Genomic DNA, 21,589 nt, shown 5'->3' with positions numbered 1-21,589 from the left:
TAAATCCCATTTGTTTCTGTGTATTTTATTAGTATGCACATAGATGCATATTGCAACACTGAAGCAACAACATCATTGATAAGACAGCATATACCTGCAGCCAGCCTGATACAAGAGAATGATCAGCAGCTTTTGTACACCTTGCCGCTCAAAGACATGGACAAGTTTGCAGGTATTGGTGCTTTTTGGGGGTTGCAAGGTTGAAAGAATCTAGAAGAGAAATCTGTCAAGCATGGCTGTAGCTAGTATTACTTTGGGAGGTGTTATATTATCATTTCTGTATGTATGCATTTCTATACGTAATTGTTGTTTGGCTATGATTTTGCTGAAGATCTGTCAGTGAGGTCTTTGCTTTAATTCTCACTGACTTATTTTTCTCAGGTGAGAGAGGACCTCCTCTCCTCCTCCAACGGGATTGTGGTATATTAAGAGTGGTGTGGGAACCCAACAGCAAATATTGGGGAAAAGCTTTTTAGCAGAAATGGAGAGGCCTTTTGGCCAAGAATGCCATTGTCTTGTAGAAGCCTCATCTTGTTATTGCAGAACATTTTAATGAACAAGGCTGGCCTCCAGCAGGAAGCCAGAAAGGCACAAGTCCTACAATAATCCCTCTTGTTGTGAGCCGGAAAGAACATTGTGTCATTACATTAAAATTCATTGGTGGAAGAGGGAGAGTGGAACAAATGTGCTGATTTCACTAGATGGCAGCAATTATCTGATCAGTCATACACAGGGCTCCTTGTTCATCTCCCAGGAGAAAATGGAAGAAACAGTATGTACTTTTCACAATGTGAAAAACTAGGAGACAGAACCAATACAGATGTGAATGTGGCTCATATTTCATAAATATCTTTTTCTCATTGCATTTAACTAGTTAATAATTTATTAACTTTACCTTTAGCAGTCACTGAGTGTACTTTTGAAAAACAGGCATCTTTATGCAAGATAGAATCAATTCCTCCAAACTATTTTAAAGAGGAGCAGAGGTTAGGAATGTATCTCTGCCACTGAGGTAGAAAAAATTAGAGATCTGGTAAGCTTCACTGGGTGTCCTAGTTGCCCTTCCCACTGTTATGCATTTGCATTTCTTTCAGTTTAACCTTGACTCTGAAGCTCCTGGTTTTGTCGAGTGCTTCATTTTATAGGATTGGCAAGAGCGTGAAAATGGTTTTTGTCCCGAGGTGCTAATGAATGCTCTCACTCTGAATGTAATTTTGGTCTTCAAATTATGGACATCACCCAGAATATCCTGTCCAGTTAAGGTAGCTTTACAGATGTGGGTAATTTTTAACGTGAAGTTATTCAGTGGTTTTATCTGTAAAATCGCTTCATGCTTGGGCACAGATCTGTGTAGCCTGAGTTCTTCTCCTGTCCCCGCGCTGGTGTTTGCATGAGAGATGTGTTTGGAGCCAGCTGATAGGCAGCTCTAAGCACAAGTAGACTCTAGACTGGTGATCTGTTTTTTGTAAACAGCACAGCTTTGGGAAACCAGTGCAGCATTTTCCCTACCTGACCAGACACTTCAGAAAGTTTTGCGCTTAAAGGAGCTTATCACCACCTTGGTTCTCAAGCCTTGATTTATGTCTTCATAATCAAGAAATTATATTTATGTTGTACTTGCTTTTTAGATTGTTGTGCTGGAGGCTTTAGGGATGCAGAGTCCAACTTAAATGAAAATGTCTTGGGCAGATGATGTAATCCTATTTCAGAGCAACCAATATATTTCATTTCTTCCTCTAGGCTTATTTTCTGATCTTGACACTCATTCACATTTGGGTGTTATTACTTATGGTGTTTCCATGACAACATTGGAGGATGTATATCTGAAGCTGGAAGTTGAAGCAGAGATTGATCAAGCAGGTGAGACAGACCTCTAATATTTTCTTTTTATGTTTTCCCTTGTATTCAATTTAGTCTTAGTAATTAGTGTACAATTGTCTACGCCATAGCACAGCTTGAAATAGTTTCACTACAGCGGAAGAATAAAAAATCCACCTGTAAGCACTCCATCAGGCAGTATAGGATGCATCCGATCACGTTATTCCAAACTTCTGAAATATTCAAAAGCAAAGAGCGATTTGGGTGAGAACAGATTCCAGGGGGATCAGGAGTGGAAAAGCCTTTTACTGGCCTTCTCTGTAGTGTTTAATTTTTCATCTAGTGTACTTGCATCTAACTACTTTGCATTACAGTACCACCATTTATGGCCATATGCTTCGTCTTCCTTATGGAAGTTTGTACTTTTGTACAATTGTAGATGCACGAAATAGAATTCATTTCCAACTATCTGCTTTGACATTAATATTTGTAACCTGCACTTAGGGCTGAGGTATCTCCCCCTCCTTTGAATTTACTTTCAATTCCAGTTTAAAAGTCAGAGGAAAAATGGATGGCCACCAAACTTTTGCCAGCCCTGTGATTCCAAACTGCATAGTCAATAGTGCTGTCAGAGTAGTCAAATTATTATAAGTTTCCTCTTTTTCAGATTATAGTGTGTTTAATTCCCAGCAAGTACAGGAAGAAATGGATACAAAATCACTTGATGATATGGAGCAGAGCCTTCTGGTGTTCTCTGAGACAAAATCATCTATAACGAGCAATACAGCTCTTTGGAAGAAGCAGGTTTCTACTATTGCAAAAGTTCACTTCCTTAGTCTAAGACGGGAAAATAAATCTGTGAGAGTTGTGTAAGTATTGGGGCTTTCTTCTTTGCATACAAAATTCTCAAAACCTGTTTGAATGACAACAGAGGAACTGGAGGATGTGATTTAATATATTTTAGTAGTTACATTTAAACAATAACAAACGTGAGACTCTCTGTTACTGTTGAATACATGCTTTTTGGGGTGAAGGACATGTTATTTCAACTAACATGCACATAAACTGGGTCTGCTTTCAATGAATTTTAATAAAAATGAAACTTTTATTTCTTTCAGGTTATTGCTTTTTCTGATTTTTCTTTTAGCTCAGATTTTTTTGTTTCTTATACACCACTACTTCAAAAATTCTGTAGCTCCTATCAAACTTTCCCCAGATTTGTACTTGCTGAAGCCTGGAGAGAAATATCACAAGTACAGAACTCGTCTCCTCCTACAGAACTCCACAGGTAGGACAGCAAATGCCAGCTCCATGAGGATAGCTCCTAGTTACGCTCATCTCTTAAAATGTAGTATTTCACCATTGCGGGGAAAGAAAGCTTGCAGACTGTGGAGAAAGGTAGCATGTACAACTTGGTGTTTATGTTCTGAGCAAGTGTTCCTTGAAATTATTCCAAATAATTTAGCATGAAGAGTTTTAAACTTGGTAGAGAGTAGGTATCTATCAGTCCAGAGATCCTCCTTCTTGTGTGTGTAGTATTCCCATGCTATTTCTGGATAAAGAAGAATGACTGTTGTAAATGAATTGGACAGATACTACATCAGAGACATTCAGATATGTCAGCATTAAAGTCTGAGTGCAAAACACTTTGGAAAATCCCATTTTGTTTCAATTCAGAATGTTTAGAGTTGTGTAGCCACAATATGTGCAATAGAAACAAACCCATACTTGATCAGTCCAGAATTTGTACTTACTACAACATTAGTCCTCCAATACCATGTCAGAATGACAGTGATTTCCTGCCTTGTTAGTTAATTCTCTGTACCGTTGAAACTTTGAGTATTCTGATAATGTTTCTTGGCGCCTCCACTTCCTGACTGCTGCATTTGATCTGTACAACTTAATTGGATAATGCAGCTAAAAATTATTCTTTATTTCTAGTGAGGCTGTTGAGTGGGAAGCTGAAATCAAAACATTTGTGGTGTTCAAAATAGCAGAGGATATTTGTGGTAGGCATGTGTAAGGAAACAGTGATCTTTCATCATAGGGTTATATCAGTGAGAAAAGTTTGCTGCTGTTGACTGGAAAATTGATTGATAATTTTGTGTAAAATATTCCAAGCTGGTGATGAGTAGTAATGTCATTTTCTTTGTCTTATGCTAGAATCAGATATCGATGACATTGTCAACTCTCTTGGGAGCATGAACATCCTATTGGAGATAGTCAATGACAGTAATTACGTTTCAGCTGCACCACACAGCGCGGCTTTAAATGTTTTTGAATCAGGAAAGGTAAGTAAGATGGACCTGCACTGCCACATCCCAAAGACCAGTAGTTGGTTGGTGACTATTTTGTTGTATTATTTCCTGACAATCACGTTCAGGATAAGCTTGATGAGGTTGACACTGGTCATTCAGTTGAGGTGATAGAATTAGATTTCATCTTTGCTATTCATATGAATACTTGGGGACAACTCCACAGATTGAAATTGTGGGTTATTTTTAATAAAAAAAGTCAAAATTTAAAATGTCCCAAGTATTGAACAATATAATGAAGGAAATATGACTAATACCAGAGGCCTGAGAGATTCACGTGTTAACAGAATGGAATATTATCAAGATAAGTGTTCTTCATAATGATAATTATAGTGGTTTAACAAAACTTCCACCCCCTTTTTTTCCCCACAAAGATGCAAAAAGCCAGGAGAAATATTTTGCTTTACAAGAGACCTGGCATATGTAGTTTATTTTTTTTCCTTATGCAGTTTGAATTATACAATTTGACAGAAGTATAATTACATAGTGCTCTCATGTAAATAAAAATGAGTATCTTGGATTGTAAGTATTCACTTCAGTATTGTCATTGGTGGAGCGTCAAAAGGATTTGGATATTTGAATTGTATTTAATCCCTAACAAAGAAAATGCTTTACCAGCTCTCTCTCTCGTTCCCTTTTTTTTTCTTTGTTGCAACTGTTAATATTGGTATGACAATACAGTCCTTCACTAGCATAGTTTTTTGCCTGTTTTTTAAATGCATTAGTGAGAACTTAGGATACACAAGGCTCTGCGTTCATGTTTCTCAGAACTATAGTTGGTAGAGCATCATTTGTCATAATGCCACAGTTCATAAAATATTTTGGAAATTAATTCCAATTGATTTTTTCTGTATGAGCATGGCTATTTTACTGAATTAGGTTATGTGTTATTAACCAGCCTGAGCAGTATAGAGCTCCCTACAAAGCATACTTTATTATGCAAAGATTTTTATCAATGTTCAGGTTTAATTTTGGCCATAGTAGAGCCCTGTTCAGGGTATTATCCTTCATGCAGAATAATTAATACATCAAATACTTTTTTTTCTAGTACTACCTTTTCACAGTCGTATTCAACAGTACCATGGTGCATTCCCTGCCAGTTTTGATCAATATTGTTAGCAATCTACTTCTTCGCAATTTGAACGTGACTGAGAGTATTCAAATCTGGAGCAACCCCTTCATTCCGGTAAGCAGCACCCGTGTCTGCAGCAGAGACTGTTAAAAGAGCTCATGGCACAATTGCATTTAAGCGTGCAGTGGGCAGCACATCGTTGTTAAAGACCTTCACAAAGCTTCCCCATGGGCAGGAGGCACTGTTGGGAAAACACGCAGTAACTGAGGGAGAAACTGGTGAGCCAGTGGTTGGGGCTCGACTGTGGCATGAAGGCCCATTCTCCATGCTGCTCTTTCTCTTGGGAAGGATTGGACCCTGGTAACAAAAGCCCAGAGAGGAGGTTCTCCGTGAGGCAATGCTGATGTTTACAGAATTCAAGAGGACTTGAAAGGAGCCAGAATTTCACTCTGCAGATTATAACTGATGTAGACATGGAGGGAGAGGGGCTCTGAAAGAGGATGACATGCTGGGATTTTGTTGCCTATGAAAAATATCTATTATGTGATTGCCTGCAATTTTGAGAGGCTGAACATGGGGTCACTGGAGGTCTGCCTCCTCCTGTGCAGTGCAGGGAATAGCCTTAGGCAGGGGAACTCTAGAAAGGCTAGAGGCAAGCAGGAGAGTAAAGAAGATGCTGCATTAGATAAATACTCTAGTAATGTATTAGATACTGCAGAAGATACTGCATTGGATAAATACTCTAGTAGTATATTCAGTACTGCAAGTTATCAATACTCCAGAAAATTCCATAAGCTTTTTTCCTTCCTTGCTACTGCTCAGATGAGTTTAAGATGTACATAGTGTATGTTTTGAAACTTATAGACCTGTTCCAATTACTAATGCATTCCTTGTCACACGCATTCTAGATTTCTTGGTATTACTGTGTAGCTGATGAACTAGAGTTTTTTGCATTAGCACCTGAATGGAATATGCCATGGTTAAATGGTTTGTTGTGTTTTCTTCTTTTTTTTTTTTTTTTTGTAATCTATACTAAAATCAATATTGTTAAAAACAACTTGTATAAGGAGTGAAAATTTGTATCTGATATAAATATATTTTCCAGACATAAGAATTTTTAAAAGCATGTATAACAAAGTATCCTCTTTTTTTTTTTCTTTTTTTGGTGTGTGTGGAGGTAGGGGTGTGTGGGGGTGTGTGTTATTATTCCTCCTATCAAAAAAAACTGTTTTATTTTTCAGGATGCTCCTGACACAGTTTTCAAGCTAGAGCTCTATTTTCAATCTGTTTTACTAGGAATCTTTGTTACTGGAATGCCACCGTATTTTGCCATGGAGAATGCAGAAAACCATAAGGTAAACTTTCAGTTAAAATATGCAGTTTGAGACACATTTGAAAAGCACATATCTAGCCATATAAGAGAATTTCTGAGGGGATATGGTCATACAGCAGCTACCTGCCAGTAATTGCTGCAGTGCAATGTTGATTCATAGAGTGCACAAGAACTTAACCTAGATTTCAGTTTTTTGAAGAAGTTTAAGAGGCATTTTAAATACTGTCTTTTGCCTTGAGAAGAACAAGGCAGGCACAACTATGCAGACATGAGCATGGTACTTGCTACGTTGCGTAGAATAAATATGAGAAAAGTGTTTTTGCATCCTGTGGAAGTACATTATGCTTCTTTGGCAGCTAAAAACTTTAGATCCGGAATATCTAGGTAAATTACTCTGACCTCACTTCAAAAAAAAAAAAAGAATTGTATTGGAGTGAAGAATGAGGTCCAGCTCACTTACCAGCGAGAATTAACGTTGTGGACGTTCTTTTCCTTTTGCAGATCAAAGCGTACACACAACTTAAGATAGCGGGTCTTTATCCATCTGCTTACTGGACAGGACAAGCAGTTGTTGACTTCCCACTGTTCTTCTCCATTCTTGTCCTGATGATAGGCAGCCTGTTTGCATTTCACTACGGTGTTTATTTCTATGTTGGCAAGTTCCTTGCTGTGGTAAGTGTAGTTGGGGATCATAGCATGTAAGGGAATGTAAGGACCTTGTTAATGTTATTTTTCACAAGTGTTTATTCTTATTAGAACTGAGGATTCGGCAGAATTTTTCCAACCCATGTTCACAGAAGAAGCCTGATAAAATCTGGATGTTGGTGAAGATGGTCTGATTTTGACACAGTTGTAAGAGAAGTCACTCAGGGTTGGGTCTCCTTGCTTGATTTCATGACAGCTTCTTGGCAGGCTGCTTAGCAGGCTGATGGGAAACCAGGAGCTGGAAAGCCCTGAGGACATGTGTCCAGGGCTTTTAGCTTAGACACACCAGTCAGATTGCGCCAAAGGCAAAATATTGTTTTTTGCCATGGGCTTTTGGAGTTTCATTCAGAACTGGAATAAAATTGAAATTCAAAATATTGGGCTCTTCCAGCAATACATACTATCTTTCTGTGCCTTGTTTGCTAGATCTGCACTACTTGTTTTTTTTACCACTTGATAATTGTTCTGCTTTTCAGTGGCATGCTGCTTACTGACGAAGTTACAATGTCTTTGAACACAGACCAGCTTGACAATGAATTGCAACATGTGATTAAATTGGAGAGTACAAGTCTCCGTATCTTTTATGTTCAAAAAGGGCTTTTCTGAGATCTCAGATGCAATTGAAAAGAATCAGATTTTCCTAGCTTCTTTCCCAGAATCTGTTCCTTTGCATTAGTCATGTTTGGTATTTGGTCATAGAACTGCAGAGCTATTTTTCTACCAGTGCATCTACCCTTGTTTTAATTTCTGCAAAAATGATAAAATTGCAGATGGAATTCCTAATAGTTACCAAAATCTCGAGGCCAACGTTTATGAGAGCCTGTATTTTAAAAAATAGGAAATAACTTAAAGGAAACTCAAAGCTTCCATTCTGTGTGAATGGAGTTACTACCCATCCATGCACTCCTTTATTTGAATCTTTAGTAATATTTGCTGTATGTACCAGTGTGGAAAAATATGTCAAATTAAGTGACAAAGATGTGTCCAGAATTAGAGTTCCACCTTAAAATAATCCCAGTTGATACTTATACAAGAAATTCAGCCACAGGTCCTTGCTGTATATTTGCTGAGAAACTTTTTTTTTTTTTTTTTTTTAATCTTCGCAGGTATTTTGTCTGATTGGCTATGTCCCGTCAGTAGTGCTGTTCACTTATGTGGTCTCCTTCACATTTAAAAAAGTGCAAAATACAAAAGAATTTTGGTCCTTTATATTTTCAGTGGTGAGTAACTTTATCCTGATTTTGTTTAGCTATGAAGATAGGTTAACTGCAAAGCCACAACAGACTTTCCAGTTACTATACTTGAATGGGTGTCCTTATTTGAAACTTTTATCACCTTGGGATATGGCAATAATAAAGAGACATAGGTAAAAGCCTTAAAAATTTGCTTCTAATTAGATAACTTATACCTTAAGAGTCTGAGCTGAGCAAAAATGGATTTTTTTTCCCTTTCTTTGTAGACAGCCTTGGTCTGTACTGTTGTTACTGAAGTGGCCTTCTTTATGGGGTATTACCTTGCAACCAGCATCCTACATTATGTCTTCTCTGTCTTCACTCCTATCTATCCCCTTATTGGCTGTCTGATTTGTTTTATAAAGGTAAGTGAATTCAGAAAATCCTCTCCAGAACACCTGTTAATGGCTAGAATTGGGTGATTGTCTTTTACTCTAATGGCATGTAAGTAGGACAGCGGTTATCTGCGTAGCTGTCTAATGTCATCAATAGCCACTGAATGCATTAAGAATAGCAACTGCTGGTAAAAAATCAACTTCTTTCCTGTTAGTGTTGCAGTTTTAAAATGATAAAAGAAAAAAGTCTTCTATTAAATATTTAATAGAAAATGATTTGTTTCTCAGCCTGTGGAACGGAGCTAGTTTGATGCGTTGATTGCTGTGGGACCATCTCTGGCAAACGCAGTGATGGGCGGATGGGTTAATTTGCAGTCTGTGGCTCTAAATTGGGAGCAACTCCAGGAACATTTACGCAATTTTACTAATTTCAAACTAGTGTAACTACGATCTCTGTAGAGCTCAAAATGCTTAAATGGCTGATTTGAGATTTAAGTAAGATGTAGAATAGGTAACCTCTGGTGGATATTTGTTTACTTGAGTGTGTTTTTTTGCATTGTCAGGTCTCGTGGAAAGACCAGCAAAAGAATGAAGGATTCCACAACCCATGGGACAGACTCTTGGTAGCAGTTCTAGCTGTAAGCGTGACTGTTTGCCGTAGGGAAATATTAACTGCTGCTGGGAGGTCCCTGCTTTAAGATTAATAAAGATTTGATTTAATGGTTAGCATCACTGTAGCCTCCTGCTTTGCAACCTAGTACAGCATGAACAATATCAGTAAAAGCTACTGGCCTCTCCAGCTCAACATCTGCTTCAGCAGTGTTATTAACGGTACTGCTACTAATCTTCATTATTATGGGAATTTGTACTGATGAAGCAAGAAGCCCAGAGAAGGGGCCAGTCCTTTCTCTTTCCCAAAGACCAAATGATTGCCATCAAATCTAAATAGACGTTTGCTCTGGTTGTAAGTCCTCAGTATCATTTCACTAAGCAGCATCTACCAGCACTAGAGGGCTTTAGAGGAAGGCAACTTAAATTTGTCAACAATAAGCCAGATGGAGGGAAAAGCAGAGGGTGAAAAGAGGCTGTGAAAGAAGTGAGAATGAACTGGGCAAGACAAAAGAGAGGGTCCATGTGGAGATGGCTACCAGTGCTTTGATTAACTGTAATTGCTTTTGTCTATTTTAGCCCTATTTGCAGTGTATAATGTGGCTCTTCCTATTGCGATGTCTTGAGGTGAAGAATGGAGGTAAAACAATTAGAGAGGATCCATTCTTCAGGTTTGTCTCTACGTTGAATAGATTTTTAAAAAGTAATAGTTTGAAGAAGATGTTTTTAACAATAACACTGGCAGTTAAACTGGAATATGTAATGCATACATCCCTTTTGTTACCACAGGGTTATGCAGTTATAAAATGTTTTGACAAGGAAGCACTGATTTGATCCCTACAGCTTCCATTTTCTATTAGCACTTAACGCTATATTAATGCGTCATTGACAGAAATGTTTTCTGTTAAAATAAAATGCTATTTTGTTCTAAAATAGGTGCATACAGCTTCAGACTTTCAACCTGTGTTTAGAAAACTGTTTAGAAGTTTTACAGAAGGGAACCATGACTAGTTATTGCAGATATTGGTTTTCCCTTGGCATATCCGCAGAGTTAGATAGTTATATCCCATCCCAAGTGCCTAAAGAATTTGCTCTCCTAACTTCAGCTGCCTGAAATTTAGTCATCAGAGAGCAAAAGTATGGTTTTTACTTCAAGTTTTCTCAGTCCAAAATGAGGAATTTCTTACGGACATCATGTACACATAAATAGAGTTAATGGGAGATTTTTTTCCCTCAGATTTGCCTCTTCTAATAATGCATAACTAGAAACAACTGGTGTAAAATCCAGGAAAGCGTGTAACAGAAGGGAAGGTCCTTGCCTGCCCACTGGGATGGAGTTCACTTGCACTAACAAAGCAGACTTGTTTGTTGCTTTGCAGATGATTATGAACTTCCTTTCTCATTGCCTGACTAGAAAATTGATACTCTTAACAAAGAACTCGGCATAAAAATGACATAAATGCAATCATTCTTTCTCTCCCTTTGCCTTTTGGGGCTTCTCAGATGTGCTACATAAACATGTTACTTCTGTGTTTGACAAACACAAATTGCTTTGTCCATCAGTTAAGAGGGCAAATCTCCACTGATTTCTCTGAGAGCTTTGTTTGATCTGAATGCTGAAATAGAGGCTTGATTTTATTTTCTTCCTCTTAGAAAATACTTTACAAAAGCCAAAACATGGAAATGCCCAGATGCCCCACATGATGAGAATGAAGATGAAGATGTGAAGGCAGAGAGACTGCGAGTCAAAGAACTGTTAAGCAGCCAGAACGGCAAAGAGGTAATGCCATGCCTCTGGTTTGAATTCCAGCAGGCAGTATGAAAGGTGACCCCATTGTTACCAAAAATTAAAATCTAGTATTTCCTGGAGCCTTCCCTTCCTTCAGTCACCTCAGACCCCAGAAAGGGCACTTGGGGGTTGTTTTTTATGACTTCAACCCCCCCATAGCAAGGGAAGCCATGTTCTTCTACTTCCTGGCACTGACCGAGAGCCCATGCGCCAACCCCACTTGCTTAGTTACTGACCTAAGCATCATCTCTGTTTTCTCTTAGATACCAGCAATTCTGGTCAGCAGCTTGCATAAAGAATATGATGAAAGAAAGGAATTTCTTCTTGGGAGAAAAATAAAGAAAGTGGCAACAAAACATGTCTCCCTCTGTGTCAAAAAAGGTTTGAGTTAAATTGCTTGCTGTTGAGCTGCCACATTTACAAAAATGGGTCTTGTTTTTGAATTCACAGTTCCTTTTATTGGACCTCCCAGGCAATACTTTGTATGTCATTCCTTTTTTAGGAGAAATACTGGGATTGTTAGGACCAAATGGAGCTGGGAAAAGCACGTTAATTAATATGCTTGTTGGAGACATTGAGCCGACTGGTGGGCAGGTATATTACATGCTGCAAATTAAATAGAAAATGAATCTAGTGGGTTTTTTTTATTAGTACAAGGTTTCATAATTCCTTTTTTGCTAAAACTTTATAAAAACTTTTATAAAAAGTTGTGAGATTTCTGTGAAAATATTACTGAGTAAAGTCTATACATTTTTCCTGCAGGTTCTGATGGGAAATTATTCTTTTGGACTGAATAGTGAAGATGATTCAGTTAAATTTGTGGGGTACTGCCCTCAAACAAATCCTCTTTGGCCAGATATTACATTGGAGGAACATTTTGAAATTTATGGCTCTATCAAAGGAATGAGTCAGACTGATATAAAGGAAGTCTTAAAACGGTAAGTGGTTCAGTAAAGAAAAGGAAAATATAGCTAAAACCTCAAATATTTTTATATTAATCTTGTGACTTTTTTTTCCTTTTTCTAGTGCAATATTTTTTTTCCAGTTTATGGTAGGGTCCTTTTAACAAATTCAGCAGGTGTTAGCTTGTAGTTTAGTTGATAAAGATTCAGCAACACAAAATTCAATTGATATTTGTATATTTGGTTATTTCCCCTGGGATGTATAGTACTTAAGGGTATTCAGCCACATGTTTTGAACAAGGAGTGAAGTTCTAATGATGATCTTTGCACATGCTGCAAGGACAGGTGGTCCAGTGGTTAGAGGCATTCTTTGGGTTATTACCACAGACTCCTCTGGGACACTGGGCAGGTTGTTTTGTCTCTCACATTTGATGGATTTATGCCCATTTCTCACAAGGGGGTAAAACATTGTCAATTCATAGGAAAGGTCATATCAGAAAGTCTGTTCTCTTCACTTATAAAACACTGGAAGATACTTACTGTAGAAAAAGCAATAAAATCATAAAAATATTTGTGATTGAGTTCTTTAAATGAAAATGTTTAAATATTGTATGGTGCAAAGAATGCTAAAGCGTCTTTAGGGAGATTGCACTCTTGGCGTATGTGGGCCATTTATGTGTGGTCCTCCTCCTTCTGCAGTGTTGCAAATGCCCTGGATTTCAAAGACCACCTGCAGAAAACAACAAAGAAGCTAGGAGTAGGATTGAAACGCAAGGTATGGAAAAGCTTTTAAAGGTGTTGTATTCAGTGTTTGCAGAAAGCTGTAGCATAATTATCCTTTACTTTTCCTTTCCTCTCAGTTGTGCTTTGCATTGAGTATGCTGGGTAACCCTCAGATTACGTTGTTAGATGAGCCATCTACTGGAATGGATCCAAAAGCCAAACAGCACATGTGGTGAGTGTTATCTGGTGCCACACTTAAGCAGGCTTATATATAAAGATACTTGGGTTTTTCCTGTTTATTTGTGCATCGTTCCTGTGAACACTGAGAAAGCCAAGTACAGGGAATCAACATTGTACCTTCATGCAAGATGCACCTCATCTGTGTCCTTTCTCAGAATAGTTTGAAGATTAAAAGCTTAGAAGTCAAGAGAAAAATCTTAAAAGTAAAATAGTGTATAAGAACAAGTATGAGTTTTGAGTCATCTCTGAGAAGTTCAGGTGTTAATTGTGGCTTTGAGAGCAATGCTGCTTCTTGAAGTAAGGGGATTTGTTTGGCCATCACAGGTACTCCTTTCACACTAAACAAAGATTTGCTGTAATGTGTCAGATGTCTCGGTGGCTTCAGCAAGTCCCTTAAAAAGAGACATCAGTCTAACAAGGTGGCTGCCTTTACTCCACAAATCAAACACCGGGCTGGTGTAAGTGTGTCTCCACACTACACATTTGATGAGAGAGAAGAAATTTAGTACGTAATGGAAATGCTCTTCGTACTGGGAAATTTTGCCTGTCCAGATCTCTGTAAAATACTGATACTTCAGTAATTTGCTCTTAACTAGAGCAGCTGAAAAACTTCAGAAACCAGAAGAAAGCTAAGAGTGAATTTGTTTAGCTTTGTACAATGGAGGGAGGACTGCAGCTTTCTCTTTATGATTCCCCTGACAGTACCTTCCCACATTTTATGTGCGGCTACAGAGGTGTTTCACTGTTGCTTCAGTTGTGTTCTCGAGTTTGCTTCTTTCTTTTTTAGGCGGGCAATTCGAGCAGCATTTAAAAATAAAGAGAGAGCAGCTATTTTGACCACTCATTATATGGAAGAGGCTGATGCTGTGTGTGATCGAGTGGCCATTCTGGTGTCTGGGCAGCTCAGGTATAGCAGGCTTGTGCAGTCCACCCGTATGCGCATGCTTTGTGCAAAAGAAAATAAGACCTCTGTTGACCTGAATACATTTCTTTGGAAGAGCGGGTAGATAATTATCTTCATTTTAGACTTAGAGCAGCATAATTGAACTTGTACAAGGTTCTGTTGAATGTTAGTCTGCTTTTTGAGTGAGGTGTAACATGTACAACACCTGTTTCTCTCTCTACCAATTGGTAGATGTATAGGTACCGTTCAACACCTGAAAAGTAAATTTGGCAGAGGATACTTTTTGGAAATGAAATTAAAAGAAACAGCGGATGTACAACAGCTGGAGTATCTTCAGAGACAAATTTTGAACATCTTCCCAAATGCAAATCGTCAAGAAAGGTAAAGTTTAGTAAATATGCAGAAAACATTCATATTAATACAAGCTGCTTATTTGTCAGTGACTTATCAGTACTTCATAAGGGTTGCCATGATATTAAAATTAGAAAAAAATATTTGTACATTGCTGAAAAAGAGGAAATGTTTTGCAAGTTAGTAAAACAGACTGCTAACGCTGATGGCCAGAGCTGTGCATCTCTGAGCAATGTGTGCACAGATGTTTGGCACAGGGGAAGCAAAACTAGATTTCTGCATAGCTGTTGCCTGACAGCTTCCTTCTTGGTAGGGGCCCCTCTTTCATCCAGGAAATGTGGGTAATATTTGAGTCACTAAATCACTGTCCCTTATGTACAAATGTTTGACAGTTTTCTGTGGATACCTCAGAGTTTCAGGGTTTGTTTTTTTCAGGAGCATTTTACTGAGCCCCTCAATAGCTTGGAATTTCTGTTGTATAAACTCTAGGGTTACTGTAGTCTAGTTTGGTTTCCATTATTGAGAATTTGAGAAAAGGGAATTGTAGGAATTACATAAAAAAGCAAATTTCCTCAAATGCGGAGGATTGGGAGGAGAGCTTATTTTTGGGGAAACAAATCCATATGGTAAAGCAGCTCCCTGTTCTGGAGTCTAGGTTGCAGGAACCACTGGATGCAGCAGAAAGTCCAAAGAAATCTTGTGACAGTTGGCTAAGTTCATCTTAAAGGCAAAACATCACACGTTTTTTAGGCCCCTGGCACAGATTTTCTTTCATGAGCTGAACTTATAGGTAGAATATAAATGGCTGACTCTTAGCTAAAGAGTGTAAAAATCCTAGGGTCGTCTCAGGACTCTTAGCTGATGCACCTTGGCCTGCTTGCTTTGAGACAGAGTAATAAACCAGTTGATCTCCTAGTTTTGGATCATTATTATTTTCCTGTATGATGATGGCTAGGTCAAAATGCCTGGAGTGGCCTTTAGAAAATGGATTTAAGTAAATTCACTTGTGTTTTAATATTTTTGCTTTCAGTAATTTCACCTGAAGTTAATTTTGGTTTGTTTATTTGTTTCAGTTTTGCCTCTGTTTTGGCATATAAAATTCCTAAAGAAGATGTACAATCACTTTCACATTCTTTTTCGAAGCTGGAAGAAGGTAATTAAGTGTTTTGCCACACATTATGTAAAGAAATCATTCTGTTTCTTGTAACTGAAACCTTTGCCTTCATTCTGTGTATGGTTTAGCTTGTCACTTTCACATTTCCATTTCAAATTCATTTAATTTAGTTTTTTTAATCACTGTTGCTGTCCTCAACTCTGTCTCTTGTGAAGTCAAAAGTAAGCATTTGTACCAGCTTAAAATATTTTAAATCAAGTTGTCTCAGATAATGCATATTCACTCTTGTGAATTCTCTTAACAGTAAAACATACCTTTAACATTGAGGAGTACAGCTTTTCTCAGGCGACCCTGGAACAGGTATGTTAAAGCACATTATATTTCGTGAAGGTAAACCATGCCAGTTGAACATGTTATGGAACAGTTTTTTAGATATATGTTCACAAGTGTCTGGGGGTGGATTCACTTAGCTTCTGCCACACAGAAGTCAGGCATGCAGTCTAAGCAAATCTTTGTTGTCAGTGGAGGGAGGAGTGAGAGGGGGAAGCTCCGGGGTGAACCCTGTAAAGATAGCTTGAACGTGATGTCCACCTTTCATTTAGCTGAAGTTGACTGTGCTGACTCCCATTCTTATGTTTCTGGGAAACTGAGGCCCCATTTTCCAAAGCAGATTTGGGCTGTCAGTTCCACTGATTGCATTATTTCCATTTTTGCCTTTTCTTTTGAAATAAAACATGTAAACTGCAGTGACTGTCATTACGGAAAATATCACCTACTTAAATGATAGGCTTTGAAATTTGTTTCTGAAAAGAGGGTAAAGCTGAGGCTCATTATTGCTTATTCTGGATTGGTTATTGCTGACAATAAATATCCTTCAGTTTGTGTTTGGTTCAACTTCCTTTTCAGTGTGTTCTTGAAGAAATGGTGCGGGGGGGTAGAAGCAAGGAGAAAACACCAAAATACTAAAAACTGAAATACATACGCAGATATGAAGCAATATGTTCTGTATTTGCAAGGTTTTTACCGTGAATTCTGCGTCTTGTGACTGTGAAAGTTCTTACGAGGAACAATGATATTTTTATATCCTTTTTGTCAATTTTAGGTTTTTGTGGAACTTGCTAAAGAACAAGAGGAGGAAGATAGCAGCTTTGGCACATTGAACAGCACACTTTGGTGGGAAAGAACACAGGAGGATAGAGTTGTTTTTTGAACTCTCTAAGATTCAGTAGATGTGCTCCACAGTTCATGTTTTGTACAACTGATAATCCTTTGTACTACGTGTTGAGCATTAGGAGAGGTGTCAGGTGCGTGAAAAACATTGTAGTGAGGAAGCAAAAAGAAAACAATACTTGGAAAAATGGAGCGTGTTCCACCTTCCTGATCGTATGAATAATGCTCGCTGAATAGTGATTGAATGAATAATTCCATCATTAATTTGTCAGTTCAGAAATTCCTTCTCTGCTCACTGTTTTCTAGTTTACTGCAAGTGAGGAGTGAGAAGAAACTGCCAAGACACAATCCATCACCTCTTGGTCTTGGTCAGTCTGCTCCGCTCTTACGGCAGCACCCACCTCGCATTTGTTCCTCCGTTCATACTCACCACTTGCTATGCAGAGAGCTCGTTTAAATGCTGAAGTGATGCTGATCAGCTCTGCAGGCTTAGGAGTTATTTGGTGTCAGGGCTATGTGTGAGGTTAAGCAGGCCTTGTGGAAAACGATTCATTTTGGCAAAAACAGTAGCCTGGCATAGATCTTGCCCCACTGGGTCCTGTTGCTGTTTCTCAGTGGCCGTCTTTACCCTGTGCCGTCTGTGGGCATTGCTGTTGCACGCAGAAGTGCCGGTCATAGGTCTGTAGCCAAGGGCACAGCTTTCTTTCACTGCCACCTGCTTAGAGGAGGTCCTCCTGTCTGAGAGGAAAAATCACTCCGAAGTATTGTATTCGCTGTGAATAGGGTCCTAAATTAAACAATGAGCTTAGCTTGGTATCCAGCTGATGTATAAATGTTCATTTACAGATATAATGTGGCACTCGCCAACCGTATATTCCTTTCTATTGCAAATTGGTGGCTCTGACTAAATCATGCTGCCATTCTGGGTGGCATTAATGTTTATAGTGCATGCACTGTGGGGTTAAATGGGGTATACAGTAATGGATGCTTTTTTCCCCCCTTTGGAAAAAGTACAAAGACATAATAACTGTGTAGTTACGATATTTGCAGAAATGTCAGTATTTCTAGTCTTTGTCAATGCAGTCTAATTCTTTTATTGGGTGTAATCACATTTATCCTGCCAGCTGTTTTTAGACACAGTCCTTTTTAGATGTTTTCATTGTTCTTAACAACAAATTTGTAAGTACATGCAACAATATTTTATAATCCATCTTTGTTGTGATAGCAGTAAGTGATGCAGTAGTGTGCTCAGCACATGGATGTTTGCTTCTTCCTGGCATGGTAGTTTCTCATTCAGCTTCGTAAACCCAAAAGCATAAGGTCCAAATGCACAACCTCATCAGTAGGAATGGTGCCTTTAGTTTACAGTAGGAGGACTAATAGGAGTGGAATATGTGATCCTTTATTCTCAGATGTGACAGATGTATGTATAAGATGCATTATTTTTGTTTTTCTACACAAAGGTATCATTGCTTATTTAGTTTTATGAGGTGAAATTAAAGATTGTTAATAGTTCATTGTGTTCTGCAATGAACAAATTTAGTGGTGCATTTATATCAAAACATTGGCTTCATAAGTCATATCAATTCTGTATGCTCACGCTAAAGTTAGAAAATACCCTTGTTTTTCTTGTCAAAACTCAGAAGACTATGGCTTAAGGCAAAGTTTTGTTTCCCAACTATGTATAATTACCAGGCAATAATTAGGTAATATTTATGGTAATGATTTATTAGAAGGTTGAGAGCCCAAATCTGTTTTCATCAGTATCCATAGAAACTTCGTTATTTAATTCAGTATGGGAAGACATGAATCTATATGTACAAATCTTCCCTCTTCCTTTGTACCCTTATGATTGCATATAACAGTATAGATTTTGTTTTGTAATTAAATTTGAGCCCAGGAATTGCACAAACATCTTGATGTCCCATGTGCCTCCTGACTGTGGTTTGCTTCCCAAGGGGAAGGTGCCCATTCCCATAGGAGAGCAGACAATCTGATAAGCCTTATGCAATGGGTACTTGTATGTGCCCAGTTCTGGTGTGCTGCAAATGAAATAGTGGTAATGAACTGATTTAAAGCACTAGTGTGTAAACTGCAGCTCCAGTAGCAATCTTTTGCAGGCTGAAGCTTCCCTGTCAGAAAGGACAAATGACCCAAATTCAGCCCTTTCATTCGTGCAGTCCTATTGCTCTCTTTTATTTAGCACCTAGGAATCCACCAGCCAATTGCTCCCATCTACATCCCTGCAGCTGGCCAGTATTTCTGAATGTTTCTCTGTAATAAAGGTGAGACTGAGAATTTTGTCTCATGATACTTTCCCATGAATATACGTACAAGATAAATGTTTTCTCCAAATCATGTTGCACTTCTTAATTTTGTCTCTCCTTGTAAATTGTATTAAAACTGCTTCAGCTGTGTCATCTGTACATATGTCTAGCAATGTGCAGCATACTCTTTTCACATAAAGTTACGAAAGTACGGTTTTGACTTGTTATCCTTGACATCTTTCCTCAATTTTATTCTCTTTTATTTACAGCCATAGTTAATAGGCTGTAAAGCAATTCTTACTCTATACCATAATATTTGTTTGGATAACATCACTGAAACTTTTCTGGTAGGTGACTATTTCTAATGGGCCACATGAAAACTTCGTTGGCATCTAGATTTGCTCAGCTTGGTATTTTTCTTGTTTATACTGGCATAACCCAGTTGATGGTGGCACTGCATTCATACAGCTACTTGTACAAAGAATTTGGCTCATTAAGTTAACTGCATATTTGGGTAGGATCTTCTGTTTTATCTGGCAATACCATATTTCAATGTGGTATAAAATACCACCCCAAAACTTCGCCAAAATAGTATTGTACTGTAACCAAGAGTCTTACAAAGTGTCACTCAATATCTATAATTGCAAGAACAGAGAAAAATGGATGCAAAATCAAACAATACAATAGCCTGAAAACCCAAGAAAGCGCTTTATTCCTGAAGTTATGAGTCCCTCTGTTGCAGTTCAGCTGTTATCAGTGATGAACTGAATCCCAACTATACCATCATGAGAGCCAGTTTGTGATTTAGGATATAAAACAGAGCTGGAAGACAAGGCAGTGCTGGATTCAGGTTCACGTTCTGAGTGTGATGTGCCCGTGGGACTTGAGGCAAATGATTTAACTTGGTGCAGCATTCCCAGGTATAATGATTCTTTACCTACCTTGCAAGGATGTTGTGAGGAGTAATTAGCTAGTATATACAAAACTTTGAAGATACATTTACCAAAGTAAATGTAGGGTTAGTATAAGGATATGTTTTTATATGGGGGAATTTAATAATTCTAATCTTGTTCACGTTAGCAAGGAAAGCCCTTATTTAAAAATATGTCTGTATAGTGAGCGCAGTCTGTTACATAGAGGACGGCCAGTATTTCTGGTACTAAGAAACAGAAGGTAAAGGTTTGAATGTGTTATACTTCTAATGCTCATCCTGATGTCGCAGTTGGGTACTTTGAGTCATTTGTGGTTTATTTTGTGGGCTTTTTTTTCATTTATCACTTTGCTGTATTTATAAAGTAAGTTGAGATGTTCTTGTTTTTTTTTCCTTTTCCAGCAGAAAGTGCTACTGAAATAAAGGAGGATTGGATTGTTAAATCTTGTGTTTCTATTATGCATGTGTTTTGCTGTGCTAGAAGTAGGGCTTCTGATGTTCCTTGGAGAGCCCCAGGGCATAAAGGTAAGTGAGCTTTGCAAGTCCGGCCAGGCTGGGTGAAGAACAGCTGTTCCCCTGCAGCTCCTGGGGCTTCCACAGAGAGCACCGAGTCTGGGTTCCCGCTGGGACACGGGGCTGGCTGCTTCGGCCGTCGCGGTGAGGCCGGAGAGGATGGGACAGCAGCTCAGACGGAAGGTTTTTGGATTGCAGTCTGGGATTTGGTATCTAAATCCCGAGTCTTCCTTTTAACACCTAAATCCTTTATTGGATTTGGTCCTTATTTGTGTTTGGTCTGTGGGTTTTGTGGGGTTCCTGGTTTTGTTTAAGTTCCTTTAGTTTTATTTGCCACTCCAAGTTGTGAAGATGAGGCTGAATAGATCGTGAAAACGGTGGGTTTAATCACTGGCTTTTTAATGCAGGGATTAAGATCATGTTTTTAATTAGATTCAGGAAAGTACAGTGTTTTGTAATTGGTGGTAATGAATCACCAAAAAAAATGATATTGCGATACTTTGGATTCAGCACCCCACAGCAGTGTCGCATTTCACAGCCAGATCAGTTCAGTGCAACTTCGGACTTTGGCTAAAAGTGATCCCAAGGCAGTTGCATATTCCCGGCACTGGTAATTGTGCATCTGTGGAGATGAATCACATTTATCCACTTAAAAACTCACCCCACCAAGAAAAGCAGTTCATTTTCAGTTGGATCAGTGCCTCAGACAAATTCACTGTGTGGCTGGGTGGGTGCGAGGGGAGAGGCGCTGGGTTTTGCAGGTTCAGGCCCCTGCCTGAAATGCGATGATTGCTGAAGAGACGTGGGGCCGGGGAGGACGGGTTCGCTTCCAGCACTGCAGGTCATTTGAGGACCTAATGCAACAACAGGAGTTCGTGCTTGTGCCTAGAGAGGACACTGCTGTGCCCATCAGGAAAAATTAATTCTGAAGAAATCAAGCCAGCACTTGATTGAATTTTCCAGGTTTTCATACTAATTTTTATTCAGTGTTGTCTTAGGGATAGCTTGTCATTTTATAAAGAGAAGATCAGTTAATTTTCCTGTAGTGTTTGTTGCCTTGGAAATCTTCAGAAAGCCCCTAGTTCTGATTTTATTTTATTTTTTTGGGGGGGGGGGGGTCAGGGGACAGTTTTCTGTAGCTTTCAGTTCTCCTTTTTTCTAAAATTAATTGTTTCGAGTGTTCCCCTCTGAGGGCACTGACTCCATGTCCATATCCCTTTCTCCTCCTGGTAGATTTGGAAGGGCTGTTGTCTCTGGCTGGCCCTG

General features: G+C 38.6%; 1 protein-coding gene across 1 annotated transcript in view; it reads left to right on the top strand.

Annotated features, from left to right (window-relative positions):
* Positions 1–20,253, top strand: part of ABCA5 (ATP binding cassette subfamily A member 5) — a 34,338-nt gene extending 14,085 nt beyond the window's left edge. Inside the window, exons 17-39 of the mRNA XM_067308175.1 lie at positions 33–172; positions 1,741–1,860; positions 2,486–2,687; positions 2,937–3,106; positions 3,982–4,109; positions 5,182–5,319; positions 6,447–6,560; positions 7,040–7,210; positions 8,350–8,463; positions 8,703–8,840; positions 9,374–9,448; positions 9,999–10,090; positions 11,073–11,199; positions 11,472–11,589; positions 11,711–11,802; positions 11,971–12,146; positions 12,810–12,885; positions 12,971–13,065; positions 13,861–13,980; positions 14,209–14,358; positions 15,402–15,481; positions 15,747–15,802; positions 16,545–20,253. Coding sequence (XP_067164276.1) covers positions 33–172; positions 1,741–1,860; positions 2,486–2,687; positions 2,937–3,106; positions 3,982–4,109; positions 5,182–5,319; positions 6,447–6,560; positions 7,040–7,210; positions 8,350–8,463; positions 8,703–8,840; positions 9,374–9,448; positions 9,999–10,090; positions 11,073–11,199; positions 11,472–11,589; positions 11,711–11,802; positions 11,971–12,146; positions 12,810–12,885; positions 12,971–13,065; positions 13,861–13,980; positions 14,209–14,358; positions 15,402–15,481; positions 15,747–15,802; positions 16,545–16,652 — 2,800 coding nt within the window. The 3' untranslated portion in view covers positions 16,653–20,253. The remainder of the gene's footprint in view (positions 1–32; positions 173–1,740; positions 1,861–2,485; positions 2,688–2,936; positions 3,107–3,981; positions 4,110–5,181; positions 5,320–6,446; positions 6,561–7,039; positions 7,211–8,349; positions 8,464–8,702; positions 8,841–9,373; positions 9,449–9,998; positions 10,091–11,072; positions 11,200–11,471; positions 11,590–11,710; positions 11,803–11,970; positions 12,147–12,809; positions 12,886–12,970; positions 13,066–13,860; positions 13,981–14,208; positions 14,359–15,401; positions 15,482–15,746; positions 15,803–16,544) is intronic.
* The last annotated feature ends 1,336 nt before the right edge of the window (positions 20,254–21,589 follow it).

The sequence above is a fragment of the Apteryx mantelli genome, chromosome 19 (assembly GCF_036417845.1).
Source record: "Apteryx mantelli isolate bAptMan1 chromosome 19, bAptMan1.hap1, whole genome shotgun sequence".
NCBI lineage: Eukaryota > Metazoa > Chordata > Aves > Apterygiformes > Apterygidae > Apteryx > Apteryx mantelli.
The sequence above is the reverse complement of the archived record's forward strand: the minus strand, read 5'-3'. Positions and strand labels throughout refer to the sequence as shown.